We start from the raw sequence: 18,608 nt of genomic DNA, 5'->3' as shown, positions 1-18,608 counted from the left end.
AGAGAGAGAAAATGGCATCCACCTCACTAGTTTGCAAGAACAAACTTTGGTTCATAGACTTTGCTCCACAACAAGGAAGTTTGTAACCATCTTGTCTGCAGTACGCCATGTAGATCCGGACCTTGGGTTCCACACCCCGTTATGGATGCTCTTACTTCCTTGCTGGTCTGCGTGGCATTATGATAATTGCATTTATTTTTCTCAAATGTATTATTTTATTACACTGGCCCTAAACGTTAATAAAGTTCTTTTTTCCTTTCGATGATTTTTTAAATTTCTTTTTTTATTTAACTTATTATAATCAAAGCTAATTTTATAACTTTAGTTAACCGTGTGGCTTGCTAAGCTTCACCGACGTTTAGGTTAAAACGTACATGATCTATATATTAATTCACCAATATACCATGTAACAAATACATCTCCGTTAACACCCTTCTATGACTCTCGTCGCAAAGCTTGGGCTCCAGACTCCGGTACTAGAGCATTTCACATTTTCACCCATCAAACCCATTAGCCCAACCCACATCCTCTAGGTAATTAGTGCATTTGTGTAATAATAAGTTAATCATTGACCATAAATGAAAATTAGGTCTAAAGATTTAATCTCAAATTCATTATTTAAGTCCAGCTTTTTCGACCCAAAATTTTCAAACCTATAAAAGCGAATCGAACCATTATGACGCCCCAAAACTGAGAAACAAAACTGAAATGTTTTCAATAGCCCAACAAGACAGCATTTCAATGCGCACGCCCCTCGTTTCCACAGTTCGCCCCTTAACGTTAACATTTATATAAGAAACTTAAATGCGCCGATTGCAATAGGTACATAAAATCATATATAACTACCCTGGATTTAAAAGTTATGTGTAGACTACACGAGACAAAAGTAAAGAAAAGCAGGAGATTCATATATGTGAGCAAACGACTGATAAATATATAGAACCCTTAGAATTTAAACATCCGATACATTTCGAAAACAGAAGAAAACACAACAATCAAGGGCTCTATATGCTTCTATCTAAAACACGAGATTGAAAAAAAAAAAAAAAAAGGCTACCCGCCTTTGCATTATATGTTGCAGCCACACACTCTACAACACCAGGATGCAATCAGGGTTCAAACCATAACATCAACGGTTCATTGCTCACGGCTGACGGTTCATGGCTCACGGATGACGGTTCACCAGTCTTAACCGCCTCCACAGTTTGATCAACACCATCTACAACAACACTGTCTGAAACTTTAAGTTTCTTTTTCTTTGGTTTATCTTTGGGTTTTGACACCCGAGACGGTTCCACATCATTCTTTCTCTTCAACTTCGACTTTTTAGGAGTTTCTTCCTTTGGCTTTAAAACTCCTGTTGCCACCATGGGTTCCGTCAATGTCACCGGAGGTAGAGGTGGAGGTGGTGGTGGTGGCGGTGTCGGGGGTGGCTTCTCGTAACTGATAGCGGCATCAAGGGCGTAGATGTACAGGGCGAGAGATGAAACGGTTTTGATTTTAGTAGCAGCTGAAGGTGATGACCAGTACCACCATTCTTTTTTTAAATGCACGGTTTTAATCATGTCTTCTAAAATAATAGTTGCTTGTATCATCTGGAATATAAAGCAGGGTTAACATTTTAAGAAATAATAATAATCACCATGTGTAATAAAACATGTTCGGTATAACAGGATATAATGTATTTACATGTATCTTACTACCTCGGTTGTCTAGAGTTGTAATAATCAGATAAATTATATATGAATATAATTTTAAAATATAAGAAAATGATTGAAATGCAATAATGTTTGTTTCTCTCTTTCAATATTCTAATAAAATATAAAAATAATAACAAAACTCGTTCATTTATAACGTATACGTGCAAATCATGTGTAGATTAGATTTTCTATATACTAAACTCTTAAAAGATAAAAATAAAAAATACTAAAAAGATTAATTTTATGGTTTTTTACACACATGACATAGGCATTTGTATGTAAGAAATAAAAGTTTTAAAACACATGAACCGCAGAAGGAAAAATAAAAAGATTTAATTTTTTTTTGTTCTCGCAATAATTTAGCATTTGTAATTGACCTGTGTGTGTGTGTGTGTGTGTGTGTGTGTGCGAGTGTGTATATATATTACTTTCCAATTTCATGGACAAATACAACGCTTTGCAAATAATTATTAAAAAAAAAGATGAAAAATGCAAAACTCACCTCATTAATGGAATGGGCTGATTTTAGAAAAGCCTGCCAAGCACGTAATTTATCCGAGTCTACTCTTGAAGATCGGAAAGCATCTCTTGGAAGAGTGGTTTCAATATCAAATAAAATCATTTTAAGACACTGAATTATTTCATCAACCCGGCTCGTCAATGATCCAGAAGAAAATGAGGGATTCTTTCCAGTTATACCCTCAGGGTTTGACCCGCCAGCCTCATACGTTGACTTGTTTGAATTGACTCCGTGTTTGACTAAAAATGAAGCATTGTTATAGCAAAAGTGATCTCCCTGCATAAAAGACGAGCTCTCATTTGTCTTTTTTACCTCGAGGTTTGACCGGTTAACCTCAGATGGTGGCCCGTTTGACTTGACTCCCTGCTTGATCAAGAATGCAGTTTCGTAACCGGGAGGGTATTCAGGAACAAAAAATGACGGGTTTTTGTTTGACCCGACAAACCCGTTAGTCAAAGTCAACTGCTTCTCAAAACCCTCACATCGATTATTGAGAAATGTCGAGTTGAATGGCGTTTTACTTCCTTGGATGATTCTATTATCGCCAAACGTACCGAATTTTTTTTCCAATTCTGCCCTTGCATTGGTGCATCTATAAACCGATGACCGCAAGCAATTAACTTGCAAGTCAGCTTGACCATGAGGATTACTTAATTTACCCTTTTGCCACTTTATAATTTCTTCTTTCAATTCACTCTCTCTTTCATCATCTCTTAACCATTCAACGAGAGCCTCGATTTCCGTATCGGATTCATAGCAAATCCAAGAATCAAATTCTTCAGATGAAGTATTAGAGGGCTCACACACTTCACCTTCACTTACTGGGCCCGATACAAACAGCCTCTCAGGCCTGCCAAGAGTCCAGTACAGTCTTCCGGCCCAGTCCCGGCCCAAAAAGTTTCTTTTGATGTCACAATTATCCATGCTTATGTATTCTCGAATTGCTGTCGAACTCAAAGCCTCGTCACACAAGAAGTGTAAAAGAGAAACCCTCTGCAAATGAGCGGTTGCATGTTTATTATTAAACAATTCAGGCAATTCAAAAGGACCAGCAAAAATATATTAATTCAAGATTTTCCTATTATTTTTTCAATCATAATCGAATAATATTACTAGTAAAGTTGGAAAGATGGAAGGTAAGGTGGATTGTGTGACAGGTCAAAACGGGTCAATTTTTATTGTGTCGAAAAAAATAATATGATTTAAAACGGGTAACTCCATAAAAAAAATTTTAACGTGTCGGATTTGTGTAAAAAAAATATATATACAATGAAAACTTTTTCCATTTTCATATAAATAACAAATACTTGAATTATGATTTCATAGAAAATATGATTACAATAATCATTGAGTCTGTGTATGTCAGTTTAGGAGGTTCTACACTTGTATTTGTCAAAAATATTATTACCATTTGTTTAGTAATTACAAAACTTATTAAATATTTCAATGCAAATATTAATTTTGTTTTCTGAATTGAATCTATCATCAATTTCAAAACTTAAAACGTTGGTTTGACTTTAAAAGTCAAAGTCAGACAGGAAATAGAGATGAAACGAAAGTCAAAGCTAACCTCCTTCACTCCTAGTTCCCAGTACTCTGTTGACTCCATACCATCTGCTAAATCCGCAAGTGCCTCTAGACCACTACGGATAAACTCTCTTTGACTTCTCTTTTCACTGGGTTGACTTGACACCATGGAGTCAAAGTTGTCTTCTCGTGACATAGTTTGACCTTGACTTTGACTTGTAATGAAGGAAATGCAAGGAGGGCAATACCAACTTGATTTTGGAATTCTTTGAAGTGGCGGATTTAAACAATACGTATGATACTCTGCATCGCATCTATCGCATAAAAGTAAAATATGGTCGTTTTCATCTTTTCCACATATTTTACAAATTCCTACTTCCCATGGAGCAACAAAAACTGTGGTCGAGATTGTTTCTGCAATCATCATATTTAGCTCGTTTTTTACTTCGTCGCATGAGGTGGGAGCGTTCATGTATTTGAGTATTGTGTTGACCAGAGTGAGTACCTGGAGGATGTAAATGATAAATTAATAACCATTTGACAATTTGGAATAAACCCAGTTTCCAAGATATGAATCATAACAACTAACCTCTTGTTCATACCGATCTTCTAGCTGTTTTGAGATTTTCTCAATCAATTCAAGATATTTATAGCTGTTCATATACCTTATCCTTAAATTTTGCAAAACCTGCCAAAAGAACATTACATGTTAGATTTCCAGACAGTTAAACTGAGAAATGCATCCAAAAATATGTAAAAAAAATTTTTAACTTTTTGGCATACCTCACGAACATCTTCAATGAAAGACTCATGTGAATCACCATAAGAGCCTGCATCTAATCTGAGGTCAATGGTCCTGAAGTCTAACGGTCTAGAAACCATTTCAAGATATGCATCATTGTCAGATTCATTAACTTTCAAGAAAGATTCAGCCATGAGAATGAAAAAGAACTTGTTTTCATCTTGAGCAGCAACAGCACGTAGCACCAGTCGACACCTTTTCATGATAACATCTGATACCGTCCTTATAGCACGACTTTCTTTTGTCTTCTTTTTAGTGAGTGGATTTTCGTGCTTCACTTTCTCAAGAACCTCAACAACAATTTTCTGTTATTATTTCAGTTAAAAAATCAGTTATGAAATAAAAAACGCAGAGGTGGGGAAGAAAAGTGAGTTAGGTAGCCGGTCAAACGGGTAGTTTTTGTTAGGGTGGCAATATGTGTTGGTTGTGGTCGGATCACCCAACCCAAGCACAACCCGTTTAGTTAAGCCAACCTTAACTTGGGCACGCCTAACCCATTTAACTTGGGAACGATTCACATAACCCAATTATCTAAATGGGTTGGGAGGTTAGTTGAGCTGTAAACAAGTTGATATTATAATTTATAAATTTGTTTTTATATGTTCTAAATTTTAAAGGAGTAGGAGTTCAACCCCTTTATCCACAACCCAACATGTTCATGGCCTGTTTATTAAATATGTGCAGTGGGTTTTGACCTGTTCCTAACCTGTTGCATCAAAAAATGATAATAAAGATTATACTGTTTCAGTACTAATCTTTCTTTTTTAGAAATTCAGGTTTTATGCATTAAAAGCACAATTTTGGTAACTTTCAACCCATTTGGCCCGTACCCTTTCAAATTAACTATTTTTATTTCACATTTTTGATCCGTCAGAGATAAAACCCAACCACATCGGCCCATTAAAAAAAAAACAGGTCAACACTGCTACCTAAAGGTCAACAAAATTTCAAAACATGAAGTCAAAGCACAAACCTTTGTGGGTCCCGCAGCATTACCCTTGTAGACATCTTTGCTTATGGACTTCAACAACATCTCTGTGGCCCACTCTGGTGGCCCTCTTTCCAAAGATTTTTTAACTCGGTTTCTTATTTTTGCTCCCACGTTTGTTGGTTGCTTTCTTATGGGTTCTAGAACCTTAATCCACTCGGGACATTTATCAGTTCTCTTTTTCTCAGTGGCAGAGTTGTTAATATTAAGATCTTTTTGATCTATGATGAAGTCAACAATTTTACTCTTCACCGAAGAAAATACTTTCTTTGATGCCTCTGCTAGGACCTAAAAATAACAAAAAAATGATCTTAAGTGGTAAGAATTGACTCAAGAAACAAAAAACACAAGCAATTCCCAGTTAGCAAATATAAATATCCAACCATGTTACAAGGATTTATAAATGTGTTTTTAGAGCGAATGTGATAATGAACTAAGAAAATCAGATAATCAGCAGCAATGAAATAAGGTGGAGACTAAATGGGTTTCTGCTTCTTGAATTAACAGATCATGTGACAGAAGACTAAAATGTACATAAGTAATTGTCCACTTATCAAGTATCTACTGATAACGAGATTTTTTTGCAGCTACGTATCGAACTGAGTATTCACAAAGCTTCACTATTTGACCCCTAAATAATCATGTAATTATAAGCAGATCTGCATATACGAGTTGATGTATCATATATGGTTACAAAAACTATATTATCACAGCTTACCTTTCTAAAATAAAATAGTCTTTGCGAAACAGGTTATTAAAACACTCTAGTTGGCTTTCTACCCGTTTAACCAATGAGATCTGTGTTCTACGGGGTTTTTGGCTGCCAGTTGATCGTTGGGAGGCGGTTCGACTGGTGTCGACGATGAGAGGCAGGACTGCCCAAACAAAAAGTATTGATGAACAGTGGTCGGAATCTAGAAATGAAACCGAGACTTTATTTGAAACGGAAAATAAAAAACGGAAAACGAAATCGATCAGAGATCGGACAGGACGGCGGCGGTGCCGACAGCCGCCCTGTCTATGGTTTCTCTCAAGTAGTGACGGCTAGGGTTCGGTTATTTGAGTGTGGCACGGCGGAGACAATGGTAAATAGTGAATTGGTATTATTGAAAGGTTAGGTTACTATATATAAAGATCACAAAGAACCCTAGAAACCTAACTGAGCCCATGGGCTCATACTAATAAACACTAGTCTGATAATACAGTCCAGTAGTTTTTTTTATAATTTGAACCGCAACCCAAAGCCACCCGTTCATAAGTAAATGGATCAAAATTAACACAATGAAAGAAATGTGGATAAATCTTACCACTGCATCAGCCTCGATTGCAGCCATTCCCGTATGAGAACCACAAAGTGGGCCTCCGTTACCGCTTAAACAAAGAAATATTTCATTAAATACGCGGCTCGTAACCTCCAAATCTTCAAAACTATCATCCATAGACAATAAAACCAAAATGTATCTCCTTGCTAGTTCAGGCCAAGTGATTTCATTAATAGGAAATATACCAATCTTTGACTTTTGACCATGAACATTGACCTTGACCTCCATGTTTTTCTTCCTAGCTTTTCTTGACTTTTCCATGATATTAAAAGGATCATTAACCACAACTTTTGATAGCATATTTTCTACTAATATCTTCACCGTCGCCATATGAAAGTTTGATAACGGCGATTCACGACCATGCACCCCAGGGGTAATTGTGTAACTTAAGCCATTAATCCATGGATTCAGCAACCCGTATTCCAGTTGTTGTCTAGACAGAGGTGCCTCTTGCCCCAAAATGTTATGAAACCGCAAGAAAAACTCATAGGCCTAACAGATTATTAATTAAAACTACAATTAAACAAATAAAACAAAACAAGGAAATAAACTTTTATAAATCATATATTCAGAAAACTTAGACTTATACTGAACTAATATAACTTTTCTAATAACTTGATAAACTTTTTGTTTTAAAAAAATTTTAACATTATGGACCAAAGTATTCGGGTTGACCCGACCGGTTTTGACCAATAAATGTAAAGCAATGCGATACCTGGAGAACATTCCCAATTAAACTGGTAGGAAGATCTGAGGTAATTTTATTGCCTGGTGGGCCCAGTCTTTTCCTGTTTTCCCTAATACTATCTGAAACCGTTGGCAATGAATGATATTTCCTTAAGACGGTAAAAAAACCGCTTCCAACAGTATGAGCAATCGAGTTTTGACACCTGGCATCCAAAGATTTATATCTATAACAAGCAGAAACTTCTGGTAGCTTTTCTATGAGTTCTTGAACAAACTCTGCATCTAGACCAAATCTATCGGGTTGCAGCCATCTCCTCAGCACCATACAAGAAAAGTTAAGCTGGTCAACAGTGAGTATTGACCTAGGAATTCTGTTAGTTTGACCAGCCAAATGCCCAAATTTGTCCAATGAGTCAATACCATACAAACCATAAGAATGTTGGCTTTCAACACTGTGGTTACAGCAAAAACTTAAAAACTTTAAATCTTGAAATATATGGCGGCATGAAAGTAACAAAGTTTCTAAAACCAATTGCCATGCAGATGATGGTGACCTCCCCTCAACTGAAATTTCACCGATTAAATCATCATTGGAGTTCTTAGAAGTCATGTGTTGACTTTCGGTAGGCAAGCAGTTTGATTGATCAGAGGGCCCACATTTTGGTTTGTAGATTACTGTTGCAGCATTTGGGGTTGATTGTTTTGAGCATGGATACCGGGTTACTTTGAATGATGCGCCACAATTACCTTTATCCAACACATTACACACAAAAACGGACCCTGTAAGCTTATCGTGCCACATGGACTTGTAGCCAACGGGCCAGATATGGGAAGCGTTGTGAAATGGAGTTTGTGGGTCAATTTTTCCAATTGAGATAACAAAGAAGTCTTCAAACTGAATTGGAAAACCATCCTGCAACAAATTTAACAATATAATCACAATAAAATGGTAAAAGTCGATTTAAAAAAAATCATCAAGAGCAGGTTATGTTTTATCTTGAATTAGCTAAAAGTAAAATAGCCTGTCAAAAACTAGTTAATAATCAAAACCGGTTATAATTACAAAAATAACCCATCAAAAAACTTGTAATACCAAATTGGATAAAGAATATTTATAATTACCAAAATGGACCAAAGGTGAAAGTATATTGCAAGTGTATTAAAGGCAGGCATTGGAGAAGGATAACAAACTTACCAGAAGCGTTTCTGACCCACGGTTACCATTCTGAATGGGATCCACTTCAACTGCATTTCCACCATTAACGACCTTGCTCATCGACCTTGAAGAACTTTCCATATTTTTAGCAGCGCACAAGCCATTTTGCAGTAATCCAATGCTATCGTTTGTCTTAAATAAAAAGGAATCCGATAATAAACCAAGATAATGAGCAACTTTTGGCATTGAATCAAATTTACTTCCATCTGGGGCACAGTAAACTGGAAAAGTTTTGCACGTTCTTTCTGAATACTTAAACCTAACACGCCAACCATCTCCTAATATGCCTCGTTTATCAGATACGTAATCTTTGAGTGCTTGTAAATACACTAGGTGAGCATTTTGTGTTGCAATATCAAGATTCAACTGTGCAACTTGCATATCTGTACGAGTGTTTGGAGAAGTTAAGGAACATTGAACTAACGGATTACCAAATGTTTCCTGCATTCTTTAGAAAGAAAAAGAAATGGAAAGTTAGAATTTAAATAAAGCAAGTTACTGAACAATTCTAATTCTAATGTATTTGTGAAGTTTCTATATAAATCAGACGCATCGCGAATTCATACCAGGCTGGTGGCATTATTAGAGGATTAATGGTGTAAAAAATGGCGTCACACTGGTGAAAAATGGATATAAATTAACAGGACAGTATGTGTACAGGCCATACAAGTCTTCAACCTTTTTCCATTATGAATACGGTTTCATTTATACAAATTGGCCAAAACAAGTTGGATGACAAAAATGCCCTTTATTTTATTGAAAAGACAAAAGTACCTTTGATGAAGTGTCAAAACGTTATACGTAAACATCATTATTTTTTTAAAATATATATAAGGGCATTTTTGTACTTTTCATCAACAAACATGTTTTGGAAGGAACTAGTATAAAATTATAAATAAAAACTTCATACATACTTAGGTGGTCTTAATGAAAGATAGTTAAATACTTAGGTGGCTTCCATATATTATCCCAAAAACAAATTAGCCATTGTGTATTTGATACGATCCCAGCTGCTTGGAAGCTGGTTGTAAAAGATACCAAGGACACGAAACGTATGCATATCGTTACACTATTAATTCAAACATATTATTACTAAGACTTCGTCTTAAGTCATCATAATTTGGTTTGCATCTTATTGGTTCATGCATACTAGAATGACTAAACCATTGGAGGCATTCATGATTAACATGCATTTTTTTAGTTTTATAAACACCACCTATCAAAGAAGGAAAGACTTATGATATAGCATAAAGCTTACAACATATTTCTGAGTCTCCAAGTGTTTCTATATAGCAAAAGATTAGCCCATTGCTTTTTAGGCATCGTGAGAACCAAATAAACTCACGGCACCGTCAATAGCATGTAACCAATGGGTTCAGGTAAAAAGCAGTTTGGCTGGGGGTGGCCTTCAAGGGGGTTAAAGGCCAAAAATACAGTGGAAATTGGATTTGAACCTAAGACCTCATCTTGGTAATAGTTTGGCCCAAACCGGATTGTTGATGGGACGTTGGGCTAGTGATTTAAGCCTAAACAACGCCATTTCATTAAAGTTAAAAAAAATGAATTTGGAGAAGATCTAATTGAGAACCGGTTTTTTTATAATCAGATGCAGATTTTTTGCTGTATCTGGAATCGAGAACCAAATCGGGCAGGTATGATAAAATTTTGGTTCGGCTTAAGTTTTATGGTTTGGTATAATCACATGTACTATCCAAACAACAATGATACTAGTAAATTCCTACTTGTTTCATAATTGAAATATGGTGCAATTTGTTGATTTGTTTTGGGTGCGGACACCAATTCTTGGTGGACCTTTCTTCTAAATAGCTAAAAGCAATATAGCATTTTCTGGAAGTCCTTTATATAATCCTCATGAAAGAAGATACTGAACATTCTATGATAAGATCACACCTTTTACTTATTGTTAAGTGAAAGGTAAATTATGAAAAAGTTCTTACTTCAAGACATCATTTACTCTAGAGACCACACCTTTTACTCTAATCCAAAACATTTGTTTGCCTTGCCACAACATTTTCCCTTAATGGGCAATTATATGCATCCTTGACTTGATCGTTCAACTTTGTGAGTGTTATGCAACTCACCGACAAAGAAAATCTAACAAGTCCCATTAGAGTTATGCAGAATTCCGGTTGGACCGAACACCCGACCCCAAGACCGGACCAATTATGCGTGTTCCGTGCGATTTTCAACCTTATTGCTAGGAGTGGATTTAGGTTCAGTCTAGTCTGGGTTCAAATAAAAAATCGAAATGTGAACCATCTTAGCCTAAAAGTTTCATATCCGATCCTGTTCCAATCTGAGACCGATCCAACCCGAAAATACTAAGACCGACCCACCCTAAATCGACCGGGTTGTCAGTTTCGATTTTCTAGAAACTACAGTTTTGGGTTCAATCCAGTCCAGTTTCAACTCGACGTTGTCCACGATAGCAAGATGTGCATTCAAAAATGATTTATTAAGTAAAATCTGTAAGGTGAATCTCTAAGATACAAGACAGTGATTTGAACCTTATATTGTAACACGATTAAGTTAGTTATTCGACGGATAAAAGAGATAAGGGGTAGATATATTGTATTCAATGTTTGTAGAAGAATATGGCATTGAACCATATATGTGATGGCATATATATGTTGTAACGAAATACAACTAAGTTGATAAACCCAATCAACATTTACTAGGTTATTTGGAATAGATATCCAATCTTGTAATTTGCCATATATGTAGCTTGGTCTATCATGAAAAACCCAAAAGCAAAAGAAAAAAGAATAAATCCAGCTTCACTTAATTACAACTACTACAACCCAAAGAGATTCTATATGTTGATCATCGACATTGTTGAATTTATTGGCTCTTCTTGTACCTCTAAGGTAATTGCATTCGCGTCCTTTTGACTATAGCATGACGATACCACAAGTGTTCAAAAGACTTGCATGAGAAAGAAGAGAAACACCACCATTGACCACCCAGCCATTCAGTGAAACTTTGTGTTTCTTGCACCGGTGACCACACGCCATCCATTGTTTTGAAAAGCTCGAGGTGCTCTGAGGCATTTAGATCCCAAAAGTCGAGAAGCAAGGTGAGTAGCTAGTGCTTTAGATACATGAGGCGTTTGGTACTAATTGTCTAAAAGCATTGTTTGTGTAGAAGTGCAACAAAAAACAAACAACCCAGTATAAAGGATTATATTTAAATGCCTTGTATAAAGTTGTCGGTACATCAACAAAGCAAGTTGAAAGCACTAACTAAATAATGCATTATTCACGCATGTAAGCATAAAACGAGACACCAAAACTTATTGAGCAACAAAAGAACCCATGCTTGAAGTTGTATGAAATGGAAACCTAAAGCGGTGTTTGGATGTGCACTTTCAAATTGATCATCGACATTTGACAAATATTATTAAAATAATCACTGTAAAGTGCTTAAGTTGGAGAGAATACATAATTCTACAATCTCTCTCAATAACCAGTTTACCTTACTAGAAATCCTTGTATGCATGTCTGGTTTCCAAAATCATATTATCTTGACATTAAACCAATCAAAAGTTAGTATTTACAATCACTATTATCATTTCTTTTAGGTTTTAACGCGATCCAAACACCCCTTGAGGCATCCAAGACTAAACTCCATAGCAACAAACATTTATGAGCTATAACTAATGCAACTCCATATTTCATACACTATAACTAATTAGCTCACCTAACTATAGCATCAACAAAGGCAAACATGCATTGTTAACTAATCACACATATTATCAAGTAAAAGCAAAAGATCATACCCTAGGGCACCGTTTATCACATCAACCTCCACGTGATCATCGTCAACCTCTCGCGGCGGTGAAGCATTCATATCAAAAGCACCGGAAACCGAAGATCGGTGCGGTATTTGGCTCAGGCATTTGGTCGAACAGTTGGCGCACGTCCAGTTAGTTTCGTCTTCGATACTACGGCAGTCGTCTACATGGAAGAGGTTTACGCAGACAGAGCATAGCACCATCGCGTGGTGTGTACGGCCGTACGAAGCAAACCGGTGATCCGCCGTGGCTCCGTCGTCATTACCGGTGGTTTGTTGTTGGTGGTGGTTTGGGTGAGACGGACGGAGGTATGGGGTTTTGTTTTGGTTAGATCGAGTTGGAGTGTTACTGTGTATGGGTAGTAACAGGTACGGGTGGGTTCAGAGATGTTCAAAATGGTTTGGGACTAGGAACCGGAACCGGTTCCTAACCGGTTCCTATATTCAAACCCTCATTATAAACCGGTTCCAGGCTTGAACCGGTTAGGGAACCGAACCGGTTCTCCCACCCTCGGATCCCTGACCTATCTAACCGGTTCTTACCGGTTCCTAAACCGGTTCCTGTACTGTAACCGGTTCCAACCGACCGGTTACAGTGTAAAAAAATTTTTTTTTTTTTCGTTTTTCGTTTGCGATTTGTATTCTAAACTACGATTCGTATTTGTATAACATGAAAAATAAAAAAACAATTAACATAAAATTCATTTTATTTACTTTAAGAAGTTCAAAAAAAAAAGGTTACATGTTTTAAAATCTTCAAAAACAAACTAACAAAACATTAAACTTATAAATATAAAGTTGTGACATATTATTTCTAGAAAAGCCTTCTTGTTCGTCGTAATTATTGAGCGGCGACTTCTTCATCGGAATTACTTGTAGAAATGCCTTCTTGTTCGTCGTGCACTCGAACATCAAGTGGTGTTTCATCTTCGAGAGTGGTTACGTGTTGAATACGATCGATTGAGTCCAAGTGATCCTTTAAGCAAATGCACATCTCCACCGACTCCGAATTTAGTCTTGTTATTCTCACCGATATTACCCTGCCACTAAGAGAAAAAGCGGATTCTGAAGCTACCGTAGAAGCTTTGACGGTTAGTAAATCACGGGCCATGGTGGCAAGAATCGGAAACTCGGTTTCCTTTACCTTCCACCAAGCCAAAACATCAAAAGTGCCATATTCCTCTTCGGATAAACCGGTAGAGTAATCATTTGCACTATACCTTCCTAGTTCGCTTGAAGGGGTGTTACCCCTTTGTTTTTTAGCCGTTACGTTGCGAACGGTGTTCATAAGGCTAATCATGGGATCTCGTACTCTAGTAGCACTTGAACTTGATGAAGACCCCCCCGGCATAGGCATGTGTATGTTTGACCCATATTTATTTAAATAAAAGTCATACATAAATTTAAAATTCAAGTTAAAATAATTTTTTGCCTCTGTTGAAAAGTTTGGGTCAACTTCATGCATATCTAAGGCTGAAAAAATTTCGTCTATCACACATTCAACCCCCGTAACATTTAACATTGGGTTTAAAGCGGCGGCGCAAGTAAAAACCGGTGGCAATTCAAGAAAGTATTTTTTTAATTTAAACTTCATTGGTAATATGATGTTTGAAAACATTGGACTTTTATATTCAAATTCTTTAAGATTGTTAACCATTAAAAATAACTCCGAAAGAACCAAGGGACTTGTCGGATAATACGTTCCCGATAGTTTCGTAGTTGATGTTTTAAAAACTTCAAGAAAAGTCGATAAGTCATTGATAATTTCTCATTTCTCATTTGAAAAGGGGATTGCCAAATCATTATCGGCAAGACTAGAATGAAACATTTGTAAAGTTTCTCTTTATTCCAAAGCACTTTGAAACATTATGCAAGTGGAATTCCATCGATGAGGTACATCCCAATTAGCTCCCAAAGCTTTTCTTCCCATATCTTTACAAAATTTTCTATAATCCATTTGTCTTTTTTTACTTTTCTTAAAAACTTCATGTATCATTAGTCTAAAATCGTTTATAACCGATGTAACCTCATCCGAAGCAAGTCCGTCTTGCACGATTAAATTAATGATATGTGCAACACACCTTGAGTGAAAAAATACACCATTGCAAATCGGCGTATATTTTAATTTTAATTTATCAACCGCCGATGTATTATTCGACGCGTTATCAAATGCCATTGAAAATATTTTATTTTCTAGTTTATAAGTTTTTATAACATAATCTAAAATTTCAAACAAATTATCTCCCGTATGTGGATACTCAAAGAGTTCGAAAGCAATGGTGCGTTTCATCATTTCCCACGATGACGGGTCTACCCAATGACCGGTGACACAAAGATAAGATTCGGGTAGACCATGTGGAGCCGACCAAACATCACTAGTTAAGTTTATTCCCGTATTTATATTTTCAAAATATGCAATTAGTACCTCTTTGGCCTTCTTCCACAATTTTAAACAATAACGTTTAAGAGTATGGCGACTTACGTGAGTGTATTGTGGTTGAAGCGTATCTCGAATCATGGCGGTTAAGCGAGGGTTGTCGAAGTGGCTAAACGGCAAAACTTCTTGAATCACAAACTTCGTCATACGATCTTGAACTCGATCAATTTGGTATGTAAATATTCCGCCTTCACTATCCATTTGCGTTTGTTGCGAATCGACGTTCTTTTTCAACGCCTTGCAATACGGTTTTTTGATGTGTTTCTTTAAATTTGAATTCGAAAGTGGATTTAAATAAACCCCACAAAACTTGCACCGAGCCTTCAATGAATGGTCACTCAATTCAACCAAATTCCAATTGCACCAAATCTCTTGATTACGATTATGAGGTACAATACGAACGAAACTTGGTTCGGCGTTGGAACCTTGACCAACCGATGATTGTGAGGCAGCCATAACAACAAATATGAATATAAAAGAAGAGAAAACAAGAGATTAGAGAACTCAAAACTTTGTAATAGCGTTTTTTTTGTATTTTTTTGCGTTCGGGTTTGCGTTTTGAGTGTTGTGATGAACCCATGACATCAAATACCTATTTATACTAGTAGTGGGGTGCTTGGGGGAGCCAAAAAACGGCTATTTTTGACCCCAACGGTCAAAAAACGGCCAAAAAAACGATTTCCAACGGCTATACTCGATCCAACGGTTAGAACCGGTTAGGAACCGGTTCCGGATGGAACCGGTTCCGGTTCAGTTCCGGTTCCTACCCGCCCCCACTCAGAAACGCAAGAACCGGTCACGGATCATCGGATTGAATCAGATAGGGTCCGGTTCCTACAAAAAACGGGTAGGAACCGGTTCGGTTCCGGTTCGGGTCTACCGGTTCGGTTCCAGGAACCGGTTTGAATGATCATCTCTAGGTGGGTTATTCCAACCCGTTGATCCATCTGAATCTAAATTAGGAGCTCAACTAGGCTCGAGCTCAGCTCGTGAGCGGATTTTGAAGCTCGAGCCCGGCTCAATTACTATTTATCAATTATTTTTTATATAATTATATTATTTTTACATATTTTTTCTATTATAATTTTATGTATAAAATAATATGTATTATTTAGTTATTTTTATTTATTTTTTCATAACATTATATTCATTAATTAATAATTATTATATATATATTTAAAAAAAGTTATAGAAATGACAGCTTGTTTAGGCTCGTAAATCGGTTCGAGCTCGATAAGTGAAGCTCGGGCTCGGGCTCATTTATTAAGCGAACTTATTTTTGGGCTTGGGATGGGGCTCGATTAAGCTCGACTCAATCGACCTTTTTAACGAGCTAATCTCGAGTAAGCAGATCGGCTCGTTTGCACCCCTAAAGGTTGCTCACGATTCGAGTCAGGGTGGGTTCGAGTTTGAGCTTGAAAATTAAACGAGACAACTCAGCTAGGCTCAAGCTCGATTTTATAGTTAATTGAGCGTAAGATCAAGCAATGACCTGAGCCGAGCTTGGGGCGGGTTTGGTTCAGTTACAAAAATGAGACAACTTAACTCAGGTTGTTTCAGATCAAGTTTTTTTAGCTAGTTTTATTCAAGCGAAGCCACGAGCCCGAGCTTTTTGAATAACCCTAGCCGTAAACGAGTTGAGTAAGTGTGGGTTCAAGCTTGAGCTCGAAATTAGTTGAGGCAGCTAGGCTCGAGTCGAAGTTAAACGAGCCTACGAATGAGTAAGCCGAGCTTTGGCTCGGTTACAAAAATGATCTGACTCAACTCAAGTCTTTTGAAATAAAGTTTGTTTTAGCTAGCTTTGTTCAAGCTTTTATCGAGCGAGCTACGAGTCGCGAGCTTTTTTAGCGATCCTAAATCTAGATAATAATAAAATAATATTCATATTAATATTTTATTTCGGTATTATATTTTAATCTTTTATTTCTTAAATATTTATTAAAGTTATAAATATTAACTCTTTAAATTTATACGCTCTATCTAATTTATTCATAATTCTACTCTACGGTCGATGGTAGACTCAAGTCCTTGACCGGTAGGAGAAAACGCAATGCTTAATACAACACGATAACGTTATGAACAATCAATAAATGATATTACAAATCTTTGTAACATTTTTAAAGAAAACCACAATGATTTGTTTCTTTTATAAAAGATTCAAAAAAATTATCATTTTTATGGTAAAAGCCTAAGACCGTATACTATGGGCGCTCTTCAGATGGCGCGGAACATCGTCACGGGACGCTGTCGGTGGGGGCGCGAAGAGGAGAAGGGCTGTCTGGACGACCGGCGCGGAAGGAAGGATGGTGGGCCCTCTCTTTCTTCATCTCTCACATACACACATACATATATATGTTGGGGGCGCCCAAGGGGCATTAAACAATAGCGGGGCGGGCTTCGATGCCCCGTTTTCTATGAGGCGATGGCGTGACGTTGACATGGCACGGTGGAGAGGCTTCAATGCCTCCCACCATAACGAATAGCCTAAAAGGTATAAATATGAAAGAACAAGCTCATGTTTATAAAAGGTATAAATATAAATATGAATTAGCTTAACCGGATTTAAGTTGATCAGATTTAATGAAAAAAGGTAAAAACAATAAAGAAGCCTTTAATGGAAAACCATTTAAAAGATTCAAGAATTTCTTTTTAATTTTAGCAATAATTAATAAAAATAAAAATATGAAATAGCAACCTTATAGCAGCTTACGAATATCGACCAGATTCAGATTTTTACAACGAAAATTGAACATCCAAACAATTAAACTTTTATTGTAATTAAAAAAAACGAGAGAACGAACTTCATCGTAATTTATAAATGCCACGCCTTGTAAGAAACCTTAAATCTTTGACAAAATTAGCTCAAATTTATATACTTAATGAAAACAAAAGTGCGAGAGTATATGTTTTTTTTATCATAATCTATGACATATATATGTGGAGCAAATATTGATGCTACAACAAATTAATATACCACGCTTAGAAAACCTTCAACAAAGTAATGCGAGGTTTTTTTTATAGACATTAAAAACAATAAAAATATGAGAGAACAACTTTACCGTGATCTATGAATAAACTTCAGCAAAATTATAGCTTTACAACAACGGAGCAATGTATAATATATGAAGCTTTGAATATTCCAGAAAACAATAAGGGGGGAAGTGAAATTCGAGGGGTTTATGAAACAGTTATCGGGTTTCAAAGAACTAAAAACATGATTAAGAAGATTTTTTAGGATTTAGAAGATCGAAAAGTTTTAAAAGTTTTTGAACTTTTAGAAGATAGCTATAAAGAAAAGTAACAAATTTGTGGGTATTTGATGGCAACATGAATTGGGTCAAAGTGTTTGGGACAAGGTCAGGAAATTTTAAAATTAATTATCATATTTTTCTTAAAGAAATATTAGTCAACATAAAAATTAGAATATACGAAAGCACAACAAACTAATTGTACATATGCAAAATTTTAAACACAAATTTGGTTTTGACTGTATATTAATTATCTAATGACTAAATTACCCTTTGTTTAACATCTAGTGTTGAGTGTGTTAGACATCTTATTATTTTTTGTTAAGTAAATCTTTACTAAAAATACTA

At 36.3% G+C, this 18,608-nt stretch overlaps 1 protein-coding gene across 1 annotated transcript; it reads right to left on the bottom strand.

Annotated features, from left to right (window-relative positions):
* Positions 1-1,109: 1,109 nt before the first annotated feature.
* Positions 1,110-12,638, bottom strand: LOC143619172 (methyl-CpG-binding domain-containing protein 9-like). Its single transcript, XM_077091171.1, has 10 exons — positions 12,562-12,638; positions 8,742-9,210; positions 7,575-8,459; positions 6,845-7,351; positions 5,523-5,825; positions 4,531-4,854; positions 4,337-4,435; positions 3,791-4,252; positions 2,203-3,213; positions 1,110-1,595 (listed from the first exon to the last, which is right to left on the bottom strand). Exons 1-10 carry the CDS (start codon positions 12,630-12,632, stop codon positions 1,110-1,112), a joined length of 4,617 nt encoding a protein of 1,538 aa, XP_076947286.1. The 5' UTR covers positions 12,633-12,638.
* Between the last annotated feature and the right edge of the window lie 5,970 nt (positions 12,639-18,608).

The sequence above is a fragment of the Bidens hawaiensis genome, unplaced genomic scaffold, assembly GCF_021521415.1.
Source record: "Bidens hawaiensis isolate Kalapana, Puna unplaced genomic scaffold, B.hawaiensis_p1.1 tig00002414_1, whole genome shotgun sequence".
Classification (NCBI taxonomy): Eukaryota; Viridiplantae; Streptophyta; class Magnoliopsida; order Asterales; family Asteraceae; genus Bidens; species Bidens hawaiensis.
This window is presented reverse-complemented; position numbering and strand designations above follow the sequence as displayed.

Coding starts and splice junctions, on each gene's coding strand:
- LOC143619172 (XM_077091171.1), bottom strand. CDS start 12,632: ATGAATGCTTCACCGCCGCGAGAGGTTGACGATGATCACGTGGAGGTT. Junction 4,253..4,336: donor AAGATCGGTATGAACAAGAG/GTTAGTTGTTAT, acceptor TACATCCTCCAG/GTACTCACTCTGGTCAACAC. Junction 3,214..3,790: donor GGGAACTAGGAGTGAAGGAG/GTTAGCTTTGAC, acceptor GCTCATTTGCAG/AGGGTTTCTCTTTTACACTT.